At 42.4% G+C, this 17,278-nt stretch overlaps 1 protein-coding gene across 1 annotated transcript in view; it reads left to right on the forward strand.

Moving 5' to 3' along the window:
- The window catches only part of LOC119414401 (immunoglobulin kappa light chain-like), a 23,147-nt gene extending 18,177 nt beyond the window's left edge, over positions 1-4,970 (forward strand). The window contains exons 3-7 of the mRNA XM_037681497.1: positions 2,833-3,544; positions 3,667-3,678; positions 4,516-4,625; positions 4,738-4,748; positions 4,827-4,970. Coding sequence (XP_037537425.1) covers positions 2,833-3,544; positions 3,667-3,678; positions 4,516-4,625; positions 4,738-4,748; positions 4,827-4,970 — 989 coding nt within the window. The remainder of the gene's footprint in view (positions 1-2,832; positions 3,545-3,666; positions 3,679-4,515; positions 4,626-4,737; positions 4,749-4,826) is intronic.
- Positions 4,971-17,278: the final 12,308 nt, after the last annotated feature.

A 17,278-nucleotide genomic window follows, 5' to 3' on the forward strand; every position in this document is an offset into this window, starting at 1 on the left:
GTCAAGGCTCTCTTTTCTACCTCCTCCATGTACAGGTTGGCAACAATAGGAGAAACTGGAGACCCCATAGCACACCCATGTTTCTGCCTATAATATTGCTCCCCATATGTGAAGTAGGTTGACTGCAGGCACAGTTTCAAGAGTTGACACAGTTGATCTGTGGAAAGCGTGGTCCTGCTGCTCAGAGTGGTGTCTGATTTTAATCTTAAACTGATTACCTCTACTGCATCATCAACAGGAATGAAGTCCATGGTGTTCTGTATGTGGTGTTCTGAGCTGCCAACTAAAGGGATGAGTACAGACGCCAGATATTTGGAAACATTGTAAGTGACAGAGTTAATCATGCTAACAATAGGTCTTAAAGGTACACCTTGTTTGTGGATTTTAGGTAAACCATACAGACTAGGTGTGGCCTCCCCTGGGTACAGTCTGTGGTACAGAATACGGTCAATAGCCTTGTCCTGCTCCAAATTTTTCAGGCAATCTATTAACTTCTTCTTGTAACCACTTCCTGGATCTCTTTTCAGAGGTTCATAAGTGGTCTCTCAAACCATTGTTCCTATCTGTCCAGGATGCTTATTGGAACAGTGGATTGGGATCAAAGGTGCTGCATTAGAATGGTTCCGCTCATACCTGAGTAGCAGGAGCTTTTGTGTCAAGGTTGGCAATAATGTATCTGCCTCATTACCTCTTTCTTGCAGGGTCCCACAGCGTTCAATTCTTGGACCCCTTCTGTTCTCACTTTATTTGCTCCCACTGGGGTCCATCCTGAGGAAACATGGTCTTTCATTCCATTGTTATGCTGAGGACTGTCAGATCTACCTGCCTGTGAAACCAGCAAGTGTTTGCTCCATTCACCCTCTGTTAAAATGTCTGGATGACATTAAGGCCTGGATGGCTTCAAATTTCTTAAGTTTTAACGATGAGAAGACTGAAGTTATTGTCTTTAGCACAAGCTCAACTGCCGCCACTTATCCTGTCAACCTGGACTCTTCAGCCATATCTGAAACAGTCTGGTAAAAATCTCGGGATGGTTTTAGACTCTGACTTCAAGTTTGACAAACAAATCAACTCTGTTCTGCAGAAAAGCTTCTTCCAACTCAGACAGGTAGCTAAGCTCAAGCCAGTGTTGTCCAGACCCGACCTTGAGAAACTAGTCCACACCTTTGTCATGACCCGATTGGACTATTGCAATGCACTCTATGCTGGGATCAGCCAGGCCTCCATCTCACGTCTTCAGCTCGTCCAGAAGCTGCTCGGCTTTTAACTGGAACTCGTAGGTCTGAACATATTACACCAGTTCTGTCCTTTCACTGACTCCCTGTTCGTACGAGGATAGTCTTTAAAATTCTTCTGTTGACCTTCAAATGCTTAAATGGCCTTGCACCCCTTTACCTCTCTGAGCTTCTGGAACCTTACGTTCCCTCTCGGGCTCTGAGATCATCCGATCAGCTGCTTTTGGCTGTTCCAAAAACAAGACTGAAGCACAGAGGAGATCGAGCTTTTTCAGTCATGGGCCCCAAACTCTGGAACAACCTGCTCCCAACATCAGGCAGGCCACCTCCCTTTCTCACTTCAAATCTCTGCTTAAAACACATCTGTTCTCACAGGCATTTCATACAGTGTAAATTGATCTAGTGTTTTATGGGGTTTTTTTGTTCTGTGATTCTGTTTTAAATGCTTTTTATTAATTCTTCAGTTATTATTATTAGTGTATTGTATTTTTTCTCTTTAATTTTTCTCCCATTGATTGTTGTTGTTGTTGTTAAGCACTTTGATAACAGGTTCTGTTTTAAATGTGCTCTATAAATAAAGTTGACTTGACTTGACTTATATTACCTTACGTCTTAGATGGATAAAAATTAACCAGAGTATGTTACATTAGTGTGTTAAAGAGGGAAAATAAAATACATACACACACGCACACATGCACAAGTAATGACATGCAAAAAACGGCTCAGATTGCAGAGGTCATTTAAATTGTACTTTTTTTGGCTGCTGACTTCGTCAGGCGTAGCCACAACGAACGAACTCTCTCACAAGCATATTTATTATGGAATTAAAATCTGCCAAAATTTGTAAAAAAAAAAACATAAAAAAAACCTTTTTGTTACATTCATGTTACTGACATTTACTTCTTGAGTAGTTTGACTTGTTTTTGGTTTCAACTTTGAATGACAGTTTTATTACAACAAGTTAAAGCATGGAACTGACATATATACATACTGAAGATTAAAACAAAATGTAAAACGTGACACCAATAGCAGTGATCCGAGAAGAACAACCGGGCATTAAATGGGATTGTTTTTATGTTGCCTCATTTAAATACATTTCGTCAAGCATAAAATCTGCAACTCCGTTTTCTTTGTTGTCTAATTTTAGTTTAAATTTTACCTTGCTGTTATTCTTTGAGTTACGGGTAAATATATCTTGGGGTATAACACTACAGACAGGTAAAAACTTTATTCTTCTTCATTTTCCTCTGAGCTAACCTTTTCAAGAACAAACGTGACCCCATAGTTAGCTGTGAACGTGGTTGTTTCCTAAGTAGGACACATTGTGTCATTTCATTCTGACCAATCAAAAGCAGTTTTGTTTCATAAAAGAGGAGAAAAAATGACGCTTCTTTCCATTCAGCTCAATTTCCAAACACAATGACTTCTTCTCAGTTTTGTTTCTGCCTGATCTGTTGGATTTTAGGCACAACAGGTGAGATGGGTTTCTGGATTCTAACATCAGTTGATAATAGTAATTTAAATTTTATTACTTTTTGGTACACCGTATTAAGTGATGTCACAACTATTGATTGTGTTTTATTTTGGTTTAATGCAGATGAGTTCAGTTATCTGACATCAGCCTCATCTGTTCATCAACACAACAGGTTTGTGTCAGCTCATGTTGGTGACAATGTGACTTTAGGTTGTTCCTATGAAGGTGGGGATTCAGCATGGATCTGCTGGTACATCCAACCTCTGGGACACAGACCGAGGATCATTGCTAGTGTCTTTGTGTACAGTCCAGACGCAGTTTTTTATGATGGATTCAAGAACAATCCTCGATTCAGTCTGGTCAGAGAAAACCAGACAAGTCAGCTGATTATTTTACACCTGAATGTTTTGGACTCGGCTACCTACTACTGTGTTCTCAACGTTGCACAAGTTGTGTCTTTTGCTGAAGGTACGACACTCAGTGTTAAAGGTCCAGGTTCTACCGTCCAGCCTGTGGTTCATCAGTCAGTATCTGAGACCATGCAGCCAGGAGGTTCTGTGACTCTGAACTGTACAGTACAAACTGGGAGCTGTGATGGAGAACACAGAATTTACTGGTTCAGAACTGCTGGCAAATCTTATCCAGGACTTGTTTACACCCAGGGACACCGACATGATCAGTGTGAGAGGAACCCAAATGAACAGACACACACCTGTGTGTACAACCTGCCAATGAAGAACCTAAATGTGTCTCATGCTGGGACCTACTACTGTGCTGTGGTCTCATGTGGACACATTTTGTTTGGAAATGGGACAGCATTGGACTTCTCTTGTGAGTAACAGTCTCAGTAAATTTCTATTTGTGTTCAATAAATGTAAATGCAGATGTAGATGTGTTAAAGATGGGGGGTGGGTGTACATCAGAAATCTTCGCTGACTCCTTCTTGTTTGGTGGTAGAGAAGGTTCAAGGTTCTTTATTCTTTATTGTCATTCGCATCACATGTGGTACATGAGGTGGAACGAAATTGTGTACCCAAGGTCCCAGTTACACCTAAAATTGCAAAAAAAGAATATAAAATAGAAAAAGAAACATTATAGAAGGATCTAAGATATATGCTAAACACTAATAATGTAAAATAATACGGTATATTAAACAGCAGCCTGAACTTGAGTCTGTAGTGAGCAGATGGGTATGAAGACAGCAGCTTAAAGGCAAGAAATCAGCGGCATTGATAACCAGCAGCACAGATAAAGTGACATATCACCAATTAAAGTGGCATTACAGTGATTATCCTGGTGATGGATTTATGAGTCTAAGAGCATCAGGATAGACGCTGTTACTCAGTTTAGTGGTTCTACACTTAATGCGCCTCAACCTCCTGCCTGAGGGGAGCAGGCCAAAATGTGAGTATGCTGGATGAGTGGGATCTTTCATGATTCAAGACAGGAAAACTTTAAGACTTCTAGACAGGCTGATAATTGAAGTCAGGCATTAGTCATCGTAGACTATGATGTCTTTGAAATATGATCTGCAGTGAGTGTATGGAGCAGGTGGAAGAGAACACAGAGAAGTGGAGATTTGCTCTGAAGTGAAAAAGACTGAAGGTCTAGAAGCAAGACAGAAGGAGAGGAAGACAGGTTGACCAGTGGCGCTGCAAGCAGTTGAGGTAATGGTGGTCCCATGTGACAAACCCTGAGAGGAGCAGCCAAAGGACGCTCCATAGATACTTGTATAAATACTTAAACCATATCTGAAGGTAAAAACAGAAGCTGAGACATTTCTGATGTTTTCCTCTCTGCAGGTAGGATGAACCCGTTGATATTTCTCATGGCTGGATCGTTGACCACCGTTCTGGTTGTTTTACTCACTTTCTCAACGTATAAACTTACAAAAAAGCTTTGCTCCCACAACTCAGGTACCATAACAAAAAGTATCCTTTAAATTTGTCTCCACTAAACATATTTTTATAAATACAATGTGATTGTCTTTTTGTGAAATAGAAGCAAGCTGTCCTGCTGTCACCACAGCTTCAACAGGAGTAAGATTTAATTTGAAATCTTTAACATTTTATATCTGTTGTTATATTGTAAACCATTTTTGCATTATTTGTTTCTAGGATAACAACCAAGACTTGGACAGCCTCTATTATGCATCTATACATGTTAGAGAATCCATCGGAACAAAAAGACAGAAGAGTTCCAGGAATGACACTGTTTACTCTCGTGTAAGCTACAAGACACCATCTTCCTTGTTCATTTAGATTTTTAAAAAAAAAAATTTTATTTGTTTGTTTTTTGGGGCGGCTGTGGCTGAGTGGTTAGAGCAGTCGTCCTCCAATGCAAGAGCTGGGGGTTCGAACCTCACAGCAGTCACATGCCGAAGTGTCCCTGGGCAAGACACTGAACCCCTTGTTGCCTCCGATGTGTGTGCCATCAGTGTATGAATGTGATCTAAAGCACTGATTAGTCTCTTTAGAATGATTTGTTCAATTAGCTTTGTATAGATCTAGTAGAGTGCTGTATGAATGGGTAAATGAGGACACAGATTGTAGTGTAAAGTGCTTTGAGTATCTCAATAAGATAGAAAGGCGCAGTACAAGTACAGTCCATTTACCATTTACCATTATTTTTTTGTAGTGATAAATCTCTAAATAAATGTTATGTCTTAAAAATTTGGGTTGCTTTTGTTTAAGGCCTATATGTAAAACTAAAAGCACAACACTTTCTTAAAGCTTGAATAAATTTGATAATAAACACATTTTGACATTTTATTTTATTTTTCCAGTGTCTCCTTATGTCATTTCGGAGGCATAATAAACCACAGGCCAGTATTTTGCAGGCATTCCTCCGCAGGGTAGCTGGACTCTCCTTTAGAGACAGGGTGAGAAGTTCAATTGTCAGGAGAGACTCGGAGTAGAACCGCTGCTCCTCCACATTGAGAGGAGCCAGTTGAGGTGGTTCATGCATCTGGTAAGGATGCTCCCTGGACGCTTCCCTAGGGAGGTGCTTCGGGCATGTCCAACTGGGAGGTGATCCTGGGAAAAACCCAGGACACGCTGAACACACTATGTCTCTCGATTGGCCTGGGAACCCGTTGGGGTCCTCCCAGAAGAGCTGGAAGAGGTGGCTGTGGAAATAAATGTCTGGACCTCCCTGCTCAATCTGCTGCCCCTGTGACCCAACTTCGGAACAAGTGGAAGATAATGGATGGATGAATCTAATAACGTAGAGTCAGGTCCTCTGGACAGGTTCTTCTTTGTTAAAATGTTTCATCTTTTAATCAAAAGACTTCCTCAGTCTGAGGAGCTGCAAGCAAAGTTACAAAGTTACAGGCTGAAGATCCCCCTTTTACATATGAACATCTAGTTCTGGCTGTCACCATCTAACTGGTTGATGCACTAAGAGAAGGTGCTGCTTATAAGACTGAGTTTGCATGCAGCTCCTTAGACTGAATAAGTCTTTTGGATAAAATACAAAAAGTTTCAACAAAGAAGAACCCGTCCAGAGGATATGACTCAACCTTGTTAGATGCAGAGATCAGACTTTTGATAATCAGAATCAGAATGCCTTTATTGTCATTATACGCAAGTACAATGAAATTAAGAGCCACTCCTTTTTTCAGTGCAAAAACACGCTTAAGAAAAACACACACTAAAAATAAAAAAAATGTAACGCAATATAGATATAATAGCACTATGAAAGTTAAAAAATACAAGTATTTCACAAGTGTATTGCACATTATGGATATTAGTAAGGTAGTTAAGGTGATTGAGAGTATGAAATGTCAGTAGTATTGCACAATAGAAGTCCAGGGGTTTGGGAGGTTAGATTATTAAATCAGTGCATATGTGAGTTCAGTGTGGTGATGGCTTTCGGGAAAAAACTGTTCTTGAATAATGATGCCAACATGTGAGGGAAAATGTATTATTAGAATTTAACCCAAGAGCTCTGTTCCATTAGGAACATCCATCCATCCATATATCTCTGCGTGAGTGCAGCTACAGTGTGCGCTCTCAGGACATTATTACCTGCAGTGTTCCCTCAGTAAGGACTGAACTTGGCAAAAGGGCCTTCTCCTACTCCGCTCCTGTTTCCTGGAATGTCTTACACCTGAAGCTCTCGACCTTGACCTCTCTAAGTGGCTTTAAGAATCTGTTGGACTTCTGGCAGGGACCAGTGCAGACATGTTCCTGTTTTTAGTTTTCTATATTCGCCTTATCTATATGTTTTTGTTACTTTTTTTTGCCATTTTATTTGTAAAAAAAAAAAAAAAAAAATCTGTATGCCTTTTTATAACTGTCCATTGTTGTCATCATTTTTTGTTGAAATCTGGTCTCTCTTGTAAACGAGTCCTCGAGGCTCAATGGGATTTACCTGTCTAAATAAAGGTTGAATGAAAAAAAAAATAAATTTACCCGCTGCTTCCATTTTGGTTCACGGTGGCTACCGGTGCCCATGTCCAGCAATCACAGTGCGAGGGGTAGGGTACACCTTGGACAGGTCGCAAGTCCATCGCAGGGCCACATGGAGACAAACGAAACAAACAACCATTCACTCTCTCACTCACACCTAGGGACATTTTAGAGTTACCAATCAGCCTAACATGCATGTTTTTGGTCTGTGGGAGGAAACCGGAGTACACGGAGAAAACCCACACATGCACGGAGAGAACATGCAAACTCCACCCAGAAAGGCACCCAGACTGGGATTTGAACCAGGGACCTGCTCGCTGAGAGGCAGCAGCTCTACCAGTTGCGCCACTGTGCTGCCCCCATTAGGAACAAACATGGTTTATTTGGTTGTGTTTAATGCTACTGAGGGATCTGTTAATAACACAAGTTACTTTGGTAAACTGCAACAAATGTACTATATTGCTGGTATTAAGAAGGCCAAGGCCAAATATGCACAGAGGATTGAGGGTCAATTCATCTCACAAGACTCTCGGAGCATGTGGAGGGGCATTAAATGCATAACAGATTATAAAGGAAGGAGTGAACAATGCCCCAAAGACCCATCTCTGCCTGATGCCCTCAACAAGTTCTATGCATGCTTTGAAGACCTGAACAGACCACCCAGCACCAGACTTGCCTCACCACCGAATGAAGAATCAGAATCAGAATGCCTTTACTGTCATTATACGCAGTACAATGAAATTAGGAGCCACTCCTTTTTCCAGTGCAAAAACACGCCTTAAGAAAACACACATTAAACACACACTAAAAATATAAAAAATAAAACGCAATATAGATATAATAATGAAAGTAAAAAATACAAGTATTACACAATTGTATTGCACATCATGGATATTAGTGAGGTAGTTAAGAGTATGAAATGGCAGTAGTATTGCACAGTAGAAGTCCAGGGGTTTGGGAGGTTAGATTATTAAATCAGCGCATGTGTGAGTTCAGTGTGGTGATGGCTTTCGGGAAAAAACTGTTCTTGAATCTGTTTGTTCGTGTTCTGATGCACCTGTAGCGTTTCCCTGAAGGTAGCAAGTCAAACAGTTCAAAACTCAGGTGTGAACAGTCCTTGATTATGCTTTCTGCTCTGTTGAGGCAGCGTGATGTGTAAATATCCATGAGGGAGGGGAGAGGGCAGCCAGTTATCTTTTGTGCTGTCTTGACTACTCTCTGAAGCCTCTCCCTGTCAGCCAGGGTGCAGCTGCCGTACCATACTGAGATACAGTATGTCAGCAGGCTCTCGATGGACGAGCGGTAGAAGGTCAGCAGCAATTTTGTGTTCAGGTTGTGCTTCTTAAGGACTCTTAAGAAGTGTAGTCTTTGCTGAGACTTCTTGATGACCGCTGTGGTGTTCTCTTTCCAGTTTAGGTCAGCAGAGATATGGACACCAAGAAATCTGAAAGTGTGAACCCTCGCCACGCACTCGCCATTGATGTAAAGGGGGGCTAGGTTGGTGCTGTGCTTCCTGAAATCAATAATTACCTGCTTGGTTTTTTTGATATTCAGAGCCAGATTTTTCTCTGAGCACCAGGTTGCTAGCTCCAGGACTTCCTGTCTGTAAAATGTCTCATCTCCCTTAGAGATTTGTCCGACCACTGTGGTGTCATCAGCGAACTTGACGATGAGGTTGTTGTTGTGGGCCGGGCTGCAGTCATGGGTGTAGAGACAGTACAGCAGGGGGCTCAGCACACAGCCCTGTGGGGAGCCAGTGCTCAGCGTACGAGTGGAGGAGAGGTGGGGACCAAGTCTTACAGATTGGGGCCGATTGGTTACGAAGTCTTTTATCCAGGCACATGTGAGTGGGGGGAGGCCGAGATTGTCCAATGTATTTATAAGAATGTCCGGAATGATTGTGTTAAAGGCCGCGCTGTAATCCACAAAGAGCATTCGAACATAGCTGTGCTGTTGTTCCAGGTGGCTCAGACAGTGTGGAGAGCTACTGCATTAGCATCCTCTGTGGACCTGTTGGTGCGATATGCAAACTGGTAGGGGTCAAAGTTCAGAGGGAGATAGTCCATGATGTGCTGGAGAACCAGTCTCTCGAAGCACTTCATGATTACCGGGGTGAGAGCCACCTGTCGGTAATCATTCAGGCTGGTGATGGTAGGCGTTTTCGGCACTGGGATGATGGTTGTAGGTTTTAAGCAGGGAGGGATGACAGCCTGGGCCAGGGAGAGATTGAAAATTCTGGTGAAGGTGGGGGTGAGCTGGAGGGCACATGCTTTGAGCACCCTGCCAGGTACTCCATCTGGGCCAGTAGCTTTCCTGGGGTTCACTGATTGGAGGGAACGTCTAACATCATGCTCCCGTACAGTGAGTGGAGTGGTGCAGTAACCGGGTGGGTGTGGGGGCAGGGCAGGCTCAGATGGGTGCTGCTGTGGTGCAAAACGTGCAAAGAAGCAGTTTAGCTCCTCTGCTAGTGATGCAGTCAGGTCTCCTGTTGTCACCTCACAGCCTCTATAGTTTGTGATGTTTTTTATGCCCTTCCACACCTCCCGTGAGTTGTTACTGGACAGATGGGACTCTATACTCCTTTTATGGTCAGACTTTGTGGTTTTTATTCCCTTATTCAGGTTGGCTCGAGCAGCTCGGTACAGAGCTCTGTCACCTGACCTGAAGGCAGCATCGCGGGCTCTGAGGAGTGTGCGAACCTTGCTGGTCATCCATGGTTTCTGGTTGGGGTAAACACGAATGTTTTTGACCATAGTCACATTTCCGATGCAGAAGTTGATGTAGTCCAGTACTGTTCCTGTGTATGTTTCCATTTCCTGATGTTCAAATAAGTCCCAGTTAGTTTGTTCAAAACAGTCCTGTAGGTCACCGAGTGCATTACCAGGCCAGGTTGGAACAGTTTTTGTTGTAGGCCTTGCTCTGTGTCTGAGGGGGGTGTAAGCTGGGGGGAGCAGGAGGGAAAGATGGTCTGACTGCCCGAGGTGGGGGAGGGGTATGGCTCTGTATGCATGTTTAATGTTCGAGTAAACCTGGTCCAGAGTGTTCTCCTCCCTAGTAGAACACTTATGCTGGTAGAATTTTGGGAGTACAGTCTTCAGATTATCCCTATTGAAATCTCCTGCAATTATATGAACACCGTCGGGGTGAGCCCGCTTCTGTTCATTGATGGTGTTCAGCAGGAGAGAGAGCGCCGTATTTACATTTGCGTCGTGTGGTATATACACAGCAGTAATTATCACAACTGTTAGCTCTCTCTGTAGAAAAAAAGGTTGGCATCTCACGGACATGAACTCAAGGTCTGGGGAACAGTGATTATTTATAATTGTCCCGTTATTACACCAGTTCTCATGCACATAAATACAGAGCCCCCCACCTCTGCTCTTACCGGAGTCCGCAGTCCTGTCCCAGCGTAGCAGAGAGTGGCCTGCTAGCTGTATGCTAGCATCGGGTATCCCGGGGTGAAGCCAGGTTTCGGTGATAATCAGAACACAGCAGTCACGAACATAGCGATTTCCAGCGAGTTGTAATTCCAAATAATCCGTTTTATGCACCAGGGATCTGGCATTGGAGAGATAAAGGCTCGGTAGACGTGGCTTGTGGGGTTGTGATCTTAGCCTTAGCATAACGCCAGACCTGCAGCCTCGCTTCTGCTTCCTCTCCCGTCTCCGTCAGCGCTGCCTCCCAGGCCCGACAACAATCCACGGAGAGCCCGGTGATCTCGGTATGTCATCTGGGATGTTGTGCGTGTAATGAAAGTCACTCGAAACAGGTATTTGGTGCTGCTCACCGATGTCCAAAAGGGTCTGACGTCCATAGTTGATGTTTGCAAACTCAGCAATACAAACACAAGAAGAAAGGATGTACAAAAATAACATTAAAAAGCACTGAAAAGGAGAGCTGTGAGCCGCTGCAACCATGCGCACCGCCATCTTGGATTCGTCAACAAGAGCATCTCAGCGTGACCTCAGCAGAAGTAAGTAGTACTTTCAGAAGGATTAATCTGCACAAGGCAACTGGCCCAGACAACATCCCCAGAAAAGTGTTGAAAGAATGTGCTGATCAGCTCTGTGAGGTGCTGGCAGACATCTTTAACACCTCACTTACCCTGGAGACAGTTCCCACCTGCCTGAAGACCGCCACCATCATCCCAGTCTCAAAAAGCTCTACAGTGACTGGTCTGAATGACTATCGGCCGGTGGCCCTCACCCCGATAGTTGCTAAATGCTTAAAAAAACTGGTCATGACTCACATCAAAACAACCATCAACATCAACAAGGACCCTCATCAGTATGCATACCGTGAGAACCGATCAACAGAAGACAGCCATCTCCTCTGTGGTCCACACTGCGCTCAACCACATGGAGCAGAAAAACTCTTACCTATGTTCTTTGTGGACTTCACATCTGCCTTCAACACCATGATCCCTCAAACCCTGATGGACAAACTATTCACACTAGGACTAAGCCCCTCCATTTGCAACTGGGTACTAGAGTTCTTAACAAACAGACCACAGTCAGTGAGGATCCACAACTTCTCCTCCTCCACCATAACCCTCAGCACTGGCTCTCCTCAGGGATGTGTGTTGAGTCCTCTCCTGTTTACTCTGCTCACGCATGATTGTGCAGCTACCCATCCAGGCTGTCACATTATAAAGTTTGCAGATGATACAGCGGTGGTGGGATGCATCACAAACAATGATGAATCCAGCTACAGCCAAGAGGTGGAACACCTGGAGAGCTGGTGCAAAGAGAATAACCTTCACATCAATGTGAAGAAGATAAAGGAGATGATTGTGGACTTCAGAAGGAACAAAGACACTTACACTCCCCTGAACATAAGAGGATCTGCAGTGGAAGTGGTCTCCAGCTAAAAGTACTTGGGTGTATACCTGAATGACAACCTCAGCTGGGACAATAACACTACCAGCCTGATCAAGAAAGCTCATCAGAGACTCTACTTCCTCAGACGGCTGAGACGAGCTGGTCTGGGAAGCTCAGTCCTCACCTCCTTCTACAGGTGTGCAGTGGAGAGCATCCTGTGCTCCAGCATCAACATGTGGCATGGAGGCTGCACAGCTGCAGAAAGAAAAGCTTTGCAGAGAGTGGTGAAGGCTGCACAGAAAATGTTGGAGTCAATCTCCCCACCATCACCGACATCTACACCTCTAGATGCAGGAAGAGGGCCACCTGCATCATGAAGGACCCCACTCACCCAGCACACACAATTTTTGCCCCACTCCCCTCAGGAAGGAGGTTGAGGAGCATTAAGTGTAGAACCACTAGACTGAGGAACAGCTTCTACCCTGAAGCTGTTAGACTCATGAATCGCTAACTAGAATAATCACTGTGAAAAAAATCACATCATGTTGCTGCTGATCTGTTTCAATGTTGATGTGTTCATGTGTGCTCATCTGCTCACACGGACTCGTGTTCAGGTTTGTGCTGCTGTTTGACGTGATGTTTTTATACTATTAGTGCTTAGTGTATTTTTAGTTGATGTTTTTCTTAGATCATATCTTAGATGTTATCACTGTTTTTCTTTTACATTTTATTGTTGGATGTAACTGGGACCCTGTGTACATAATTTCGCTCCACCACATGTACCACATGAGGTGCGAATGACAAAGAATCTCTGACTCTCTGACTCTGATATTGCCAAAATTATTTTCTCACCTCGGACAACGGTGGCACAACTGGTAGAGCTGCTGAGAGTGAATGGTTGTTTCCTGATGCATGCTCAATAATCCAGGTAGAAAAATCTAAAAAAGTTAAATCTGGTCCTCTGGACATTCAAAAACACCAAAAAAAAAAAAAAAATCAAAGCAAAACAACAAAAAAAATGTAGAAACGTTTCGTCTCTCATCCGAGAGACTTCCTCAGTCTGAGGTGCTGTATTCAGCTCAGTCTCTTAAATAGCACCGTCTCAGAGTGGATCAACCAGTTTTGCTGCTGACAACCAAAACCAGCTGATCACATGCTCAAGAAGGACCATCAGCCTAACAATGGATCATTAGCACACTGAGGGCTGTTTACTGTTCACAGAGGGCTGAGTGATACTAGCAATCACAGCATTGTAAGAGGGGGACAATTGAACCCGGAGGCCTCCACCCCTGTTTAATGATGGACAATTTCTTTTCACAAAGATGGCCTCCTTTACTCCTCTCTCAAACCATCGTTCCTCTCTGTCCAGGATGTGAACATCTTCATCCCTGAAAGAGTGACCGCTGGCCTGGAGATGAGTGTAGACCGCAGAGTCCTGGCCTGATGATGTTGATCTTCTGTGCTGGGCCATCCTTTTGGCCAGTGGCTGTTTTGTTTCCCCGATGTAAGACTGATCACAGCCCTCCTGACACTGAACAGCATACACAATATTACTCTGTTTGTGCCGGGGGACTGGATCTTTGGGATGAACCAGTCTTTGCCGTAATGTATTTTGGGGTTTAAAAGCCACTGGGACGTTATGTTTAGAAAATAAACGTCTCAGTTTCTCTGATACTCCCTGAACATATGGAATGACCACTGGTCTGGGTCTGGAAAGGAGGAACCCAGACCCAGACCAGTGGTCATTCCATATGTCATAAATGTCATAAATCCAATTATGTACGCATCTTCAACATCCTCAACGGACAATACGGACAGACACACCATCTTCCACTCGTCCCAGGAATCCATGGTATATCCAGCTGCGAATGTCCCTTCAGAGCATGAGGATGCTCCTGCACCCTGTCTTCTCGTCGAGAAAATTTTATCAATTGCGTTGAGAGACCAGCTGACCAGATCCATCATTTACAATTCGGAAGCTCGGTAAAGAGAGGCTCTGAAAAAGATTCATAGGACAGGAGCAAAAAGCAGTAGGGAGGCAGGAGCGGGAGAAAAAGTGTCCGTCTTTGTTGAGAGGAAGCAGGAAGATGCTGATGGCTGTGGGCAGGAAGGATCTCTTGTAGCATCTGTCCTACAGCAGATCTGAAGAAGCCTCTGACTGAAGACACTTTGTTGTTGTATGACAGTCTGATGAAAAGGGTGCGCAGCGTTGTCTATAATGTTCTTCATTTTATGAAGAATCCTTTGGGGGGTGTAAAGGCCATGAATGTTTTTCACTTATTAATGTCAAACATTATAGAACCATGTGTGTGCTAGTTGTTTTGTCTTTGCAAAGTGGAGCCAGCAGGAGCACAGAGTCTGAACACCTGATAAACTTCAATACCCTAAGCTGGAAAGGAGAGTTGTCTTGACCTCGCCTTTTCTGATAAGATTATTCATTCATTCATTCATTCATTCATCCATCCATCCATCCATCCATCCATCCATCCATCCATCCATCCATCCATCCATCCATCCATTCATTCATCCATTCATTCATTCATTCATCCATCCATTCATTTAAAAGAAAAAAGAAACAAAACAAATTCATCAAAAAGAAAAAAACATTGAATGAAAAGGGTGCAGAAAGAAGGAAAAAAATCTTATATCTGCCCCTTATTTAAAAAAAATATAAAATAACTACGAACAAACAACTCTGGCTTGAACCCCAAAGTGAAAACAAAAAAACATCAGGTATTCTTCACATGGTATCATATTTTCCTAACAACTTTAACTTAATCATCTTTTTCAAACATAAATTGTTTTAGAAATTTTTACAGTGATATCGAGGCAATTCCACAATCCTATTCCCTGAATTACAACACAGCTCCTTCAGACTAGTTCTAAATGGAGGTTTTACAAACATTTCCATTCCCTTAAGGTTATAATGACTCTCTTTTTTTTAAACAAATTTTAATTGAATATTTGGGGGTATTATTTTTTTTATCTTTATACATGACTTGTAAAGTACCAAATTATAAAAAACCAAATCCATCCATCCATCTTCTTTACCCGCTTCTTCCATTTTGGGTCACGGGGGTCGCCGGTGCCCATGTCCAGCCTTCAATGTGTGAGGGATGGGGGACACCCTGGACGGGTCTCCAGTCCATCACAGGGACACATAGAGACAAATGAGACAAACAACCATTCACTCTCTCACTCACACCTAGGGACAATTTAGAGTTACCAATCAGCCTAACATGCATGTTTTTGGTCTGTGGGAGGAAACCGGAGTACCTGGAGAAAACCCACACATGCACAGAGAGAACATGCAAACTCCACCCAGAAAAGCCCCTGGACCGAGGTTTGAATCGAGGACCTGCTCGCTGAGAGGCAGCAGCTCTACCAGTTGCGCCACCGTGCTGCCCTAAAAACCAAATCTTAAAATTTTAATAATTTCAATTGATGAACTAATATATTTACTGGGTGAACATATCACTTCCTACTAATAATTCTTATAGCTATTTTTTGTAAAATAAAAATAGAATTTGTAATTGTTTTGCATGCCTTTCCCCAAACTTCACTACAATAGATTAAATATGGAACAATCATTACATTATACAATATATACAAAGCTTTGTCATTCAAAAACTATTTTACTTTATACAGTAATGCAATTGATTTTGCTATTTTTATTCTTAAGTAATTTACATGAGATTTCCATGTCAGCTTCTCATCATTAACGGCGCCCCAAAATTTTATTTCATTAACTCTAAGAATTTCAATACTGTCAATTTTAAATGGGACTTAAATCATTTATTCCTATTACTAAATATCATCTAGTTTGTTTTTTGAGTATAAGCGTATAAGTTGATGCTCCTTTATGCTGTCTACGAGCAGACCTTGGAGACGGAGCGACACAAAACACCTTGTATGCTCGTCTTTTCAATTGCTGCTCCTCTTGTTATATTAAACCTGGGTTGACAAGATCTTCTAGATTTCTTGCATGGCTTATTTATTTAATGAGTTGATGATAAGATAATTAAATTATCCAACATCTCCAAAGGTTCTAGAGGAGTCCCTAGAACTGAGCCAGCCTTCTTTATGGAAGAGACAGAACTCTCTACAACAGACTTATAGAAGATATGCAGCATCTTGCTGCAATCACTGAAGGACTTCAGCTTCCTCAAGAAGTACAGTCTGCTCTGTCCCTTCTTGTAAATTACTTCACTGTTGCATCTCCAGTCCAGTCTGTTGTCTAGGTGAACTCCAAGGTATTTATACTTCTCTACCACCTCACTTCTTCTCCCATGATGGAAATAGGGTTGGACCTGTTCCTGATTCTCCTGAAATCTACAATCATCTCCTTTGTTTTGTTCACATTCAAGATGAGATGATTGTTTCCACACCACAAAGTGCCACAAAGTGGTCCACCAGTTCCCTGTACTCAGCTTCTTGTCCATCTCTGATACACCCGACCACTGCAGAGTAATCTGGATATTTCTGCAGGTGACAGGAGTCTGTTTTGTACTGGAAATCTGAGGTGTACAGAGTGAAAAGGAATGGTGAGAGTACAGTCCCCTGTGGTGCTCCTGAGCTACTGACCACCTGGTTAGACACACAGCCAAGAACCAAACAAAATATACAAGTTATATAAATGATATTTGCAAAACCTTAGTCCTTTAAATTTTGCAACATACAAAAATCATTGGAATAATTATAATCACCTCATTAGAAATACTAAACAAAATTTCTATAGTGATCTATTTACCCAATCATCAAATAATTCAAAATCTACATGGGAGATTTTAAAAGTACTACTCAAGAAAAATACCTCTACTCCACCCCAGGCTACATTTCAGGATGGAACTTTAATCATAAGAGATCCAACAGAAATTTCAAATAAATTTAATCACATTTTTATAAATGTGGGACCACATCTTGCAAATAAAATTGATATTGTTCCCAATTGTCCTTCTAACTTCATAAATTAAGGTTGTCCCTTTTCAAATAAATTTGATCCAATAAAAACTTTAGAGGTACTGAATCTTAAAAACTCTTCTGCTGGTCATGATGAAATTCATTAATTCAAATTACAGCCGATCTTATAAAAAAGTTGCACCTATAATTGTTGTTCCTTTAACATTAGTTTTTTTCCATGTCACTTGAATCTGGTATTATCCCACAAGATCTAAAAGTTGGCAAGGCTATTCCACTGTTTAAAGCTGATGATCCATCTGTATTTTCAAATTATCATCCCATATTGCTAAACTAAGCTTACTGCTAACAGGACCATGCTGCTAACAGTACCATGCTGCTAACTGGACCATGCTGCTAACAGGACCATGCTGCTAACAG

This window comes from Nematolebias whitei, chromosome 1, assembly GCF_014905685.2.
Source record: "Nematolebias whitei isolate Nwh7 chromosome 1, NemWhi1, whole genome shotgun sequence".
Taxonomy (NCBI): domain Eukaryota; kingdom Metazoa; phylum Chordata; class Actinopteri; order Cyprinodontiformes; family Rivulidae; genus Nematolebias; species Nematolebias whitei.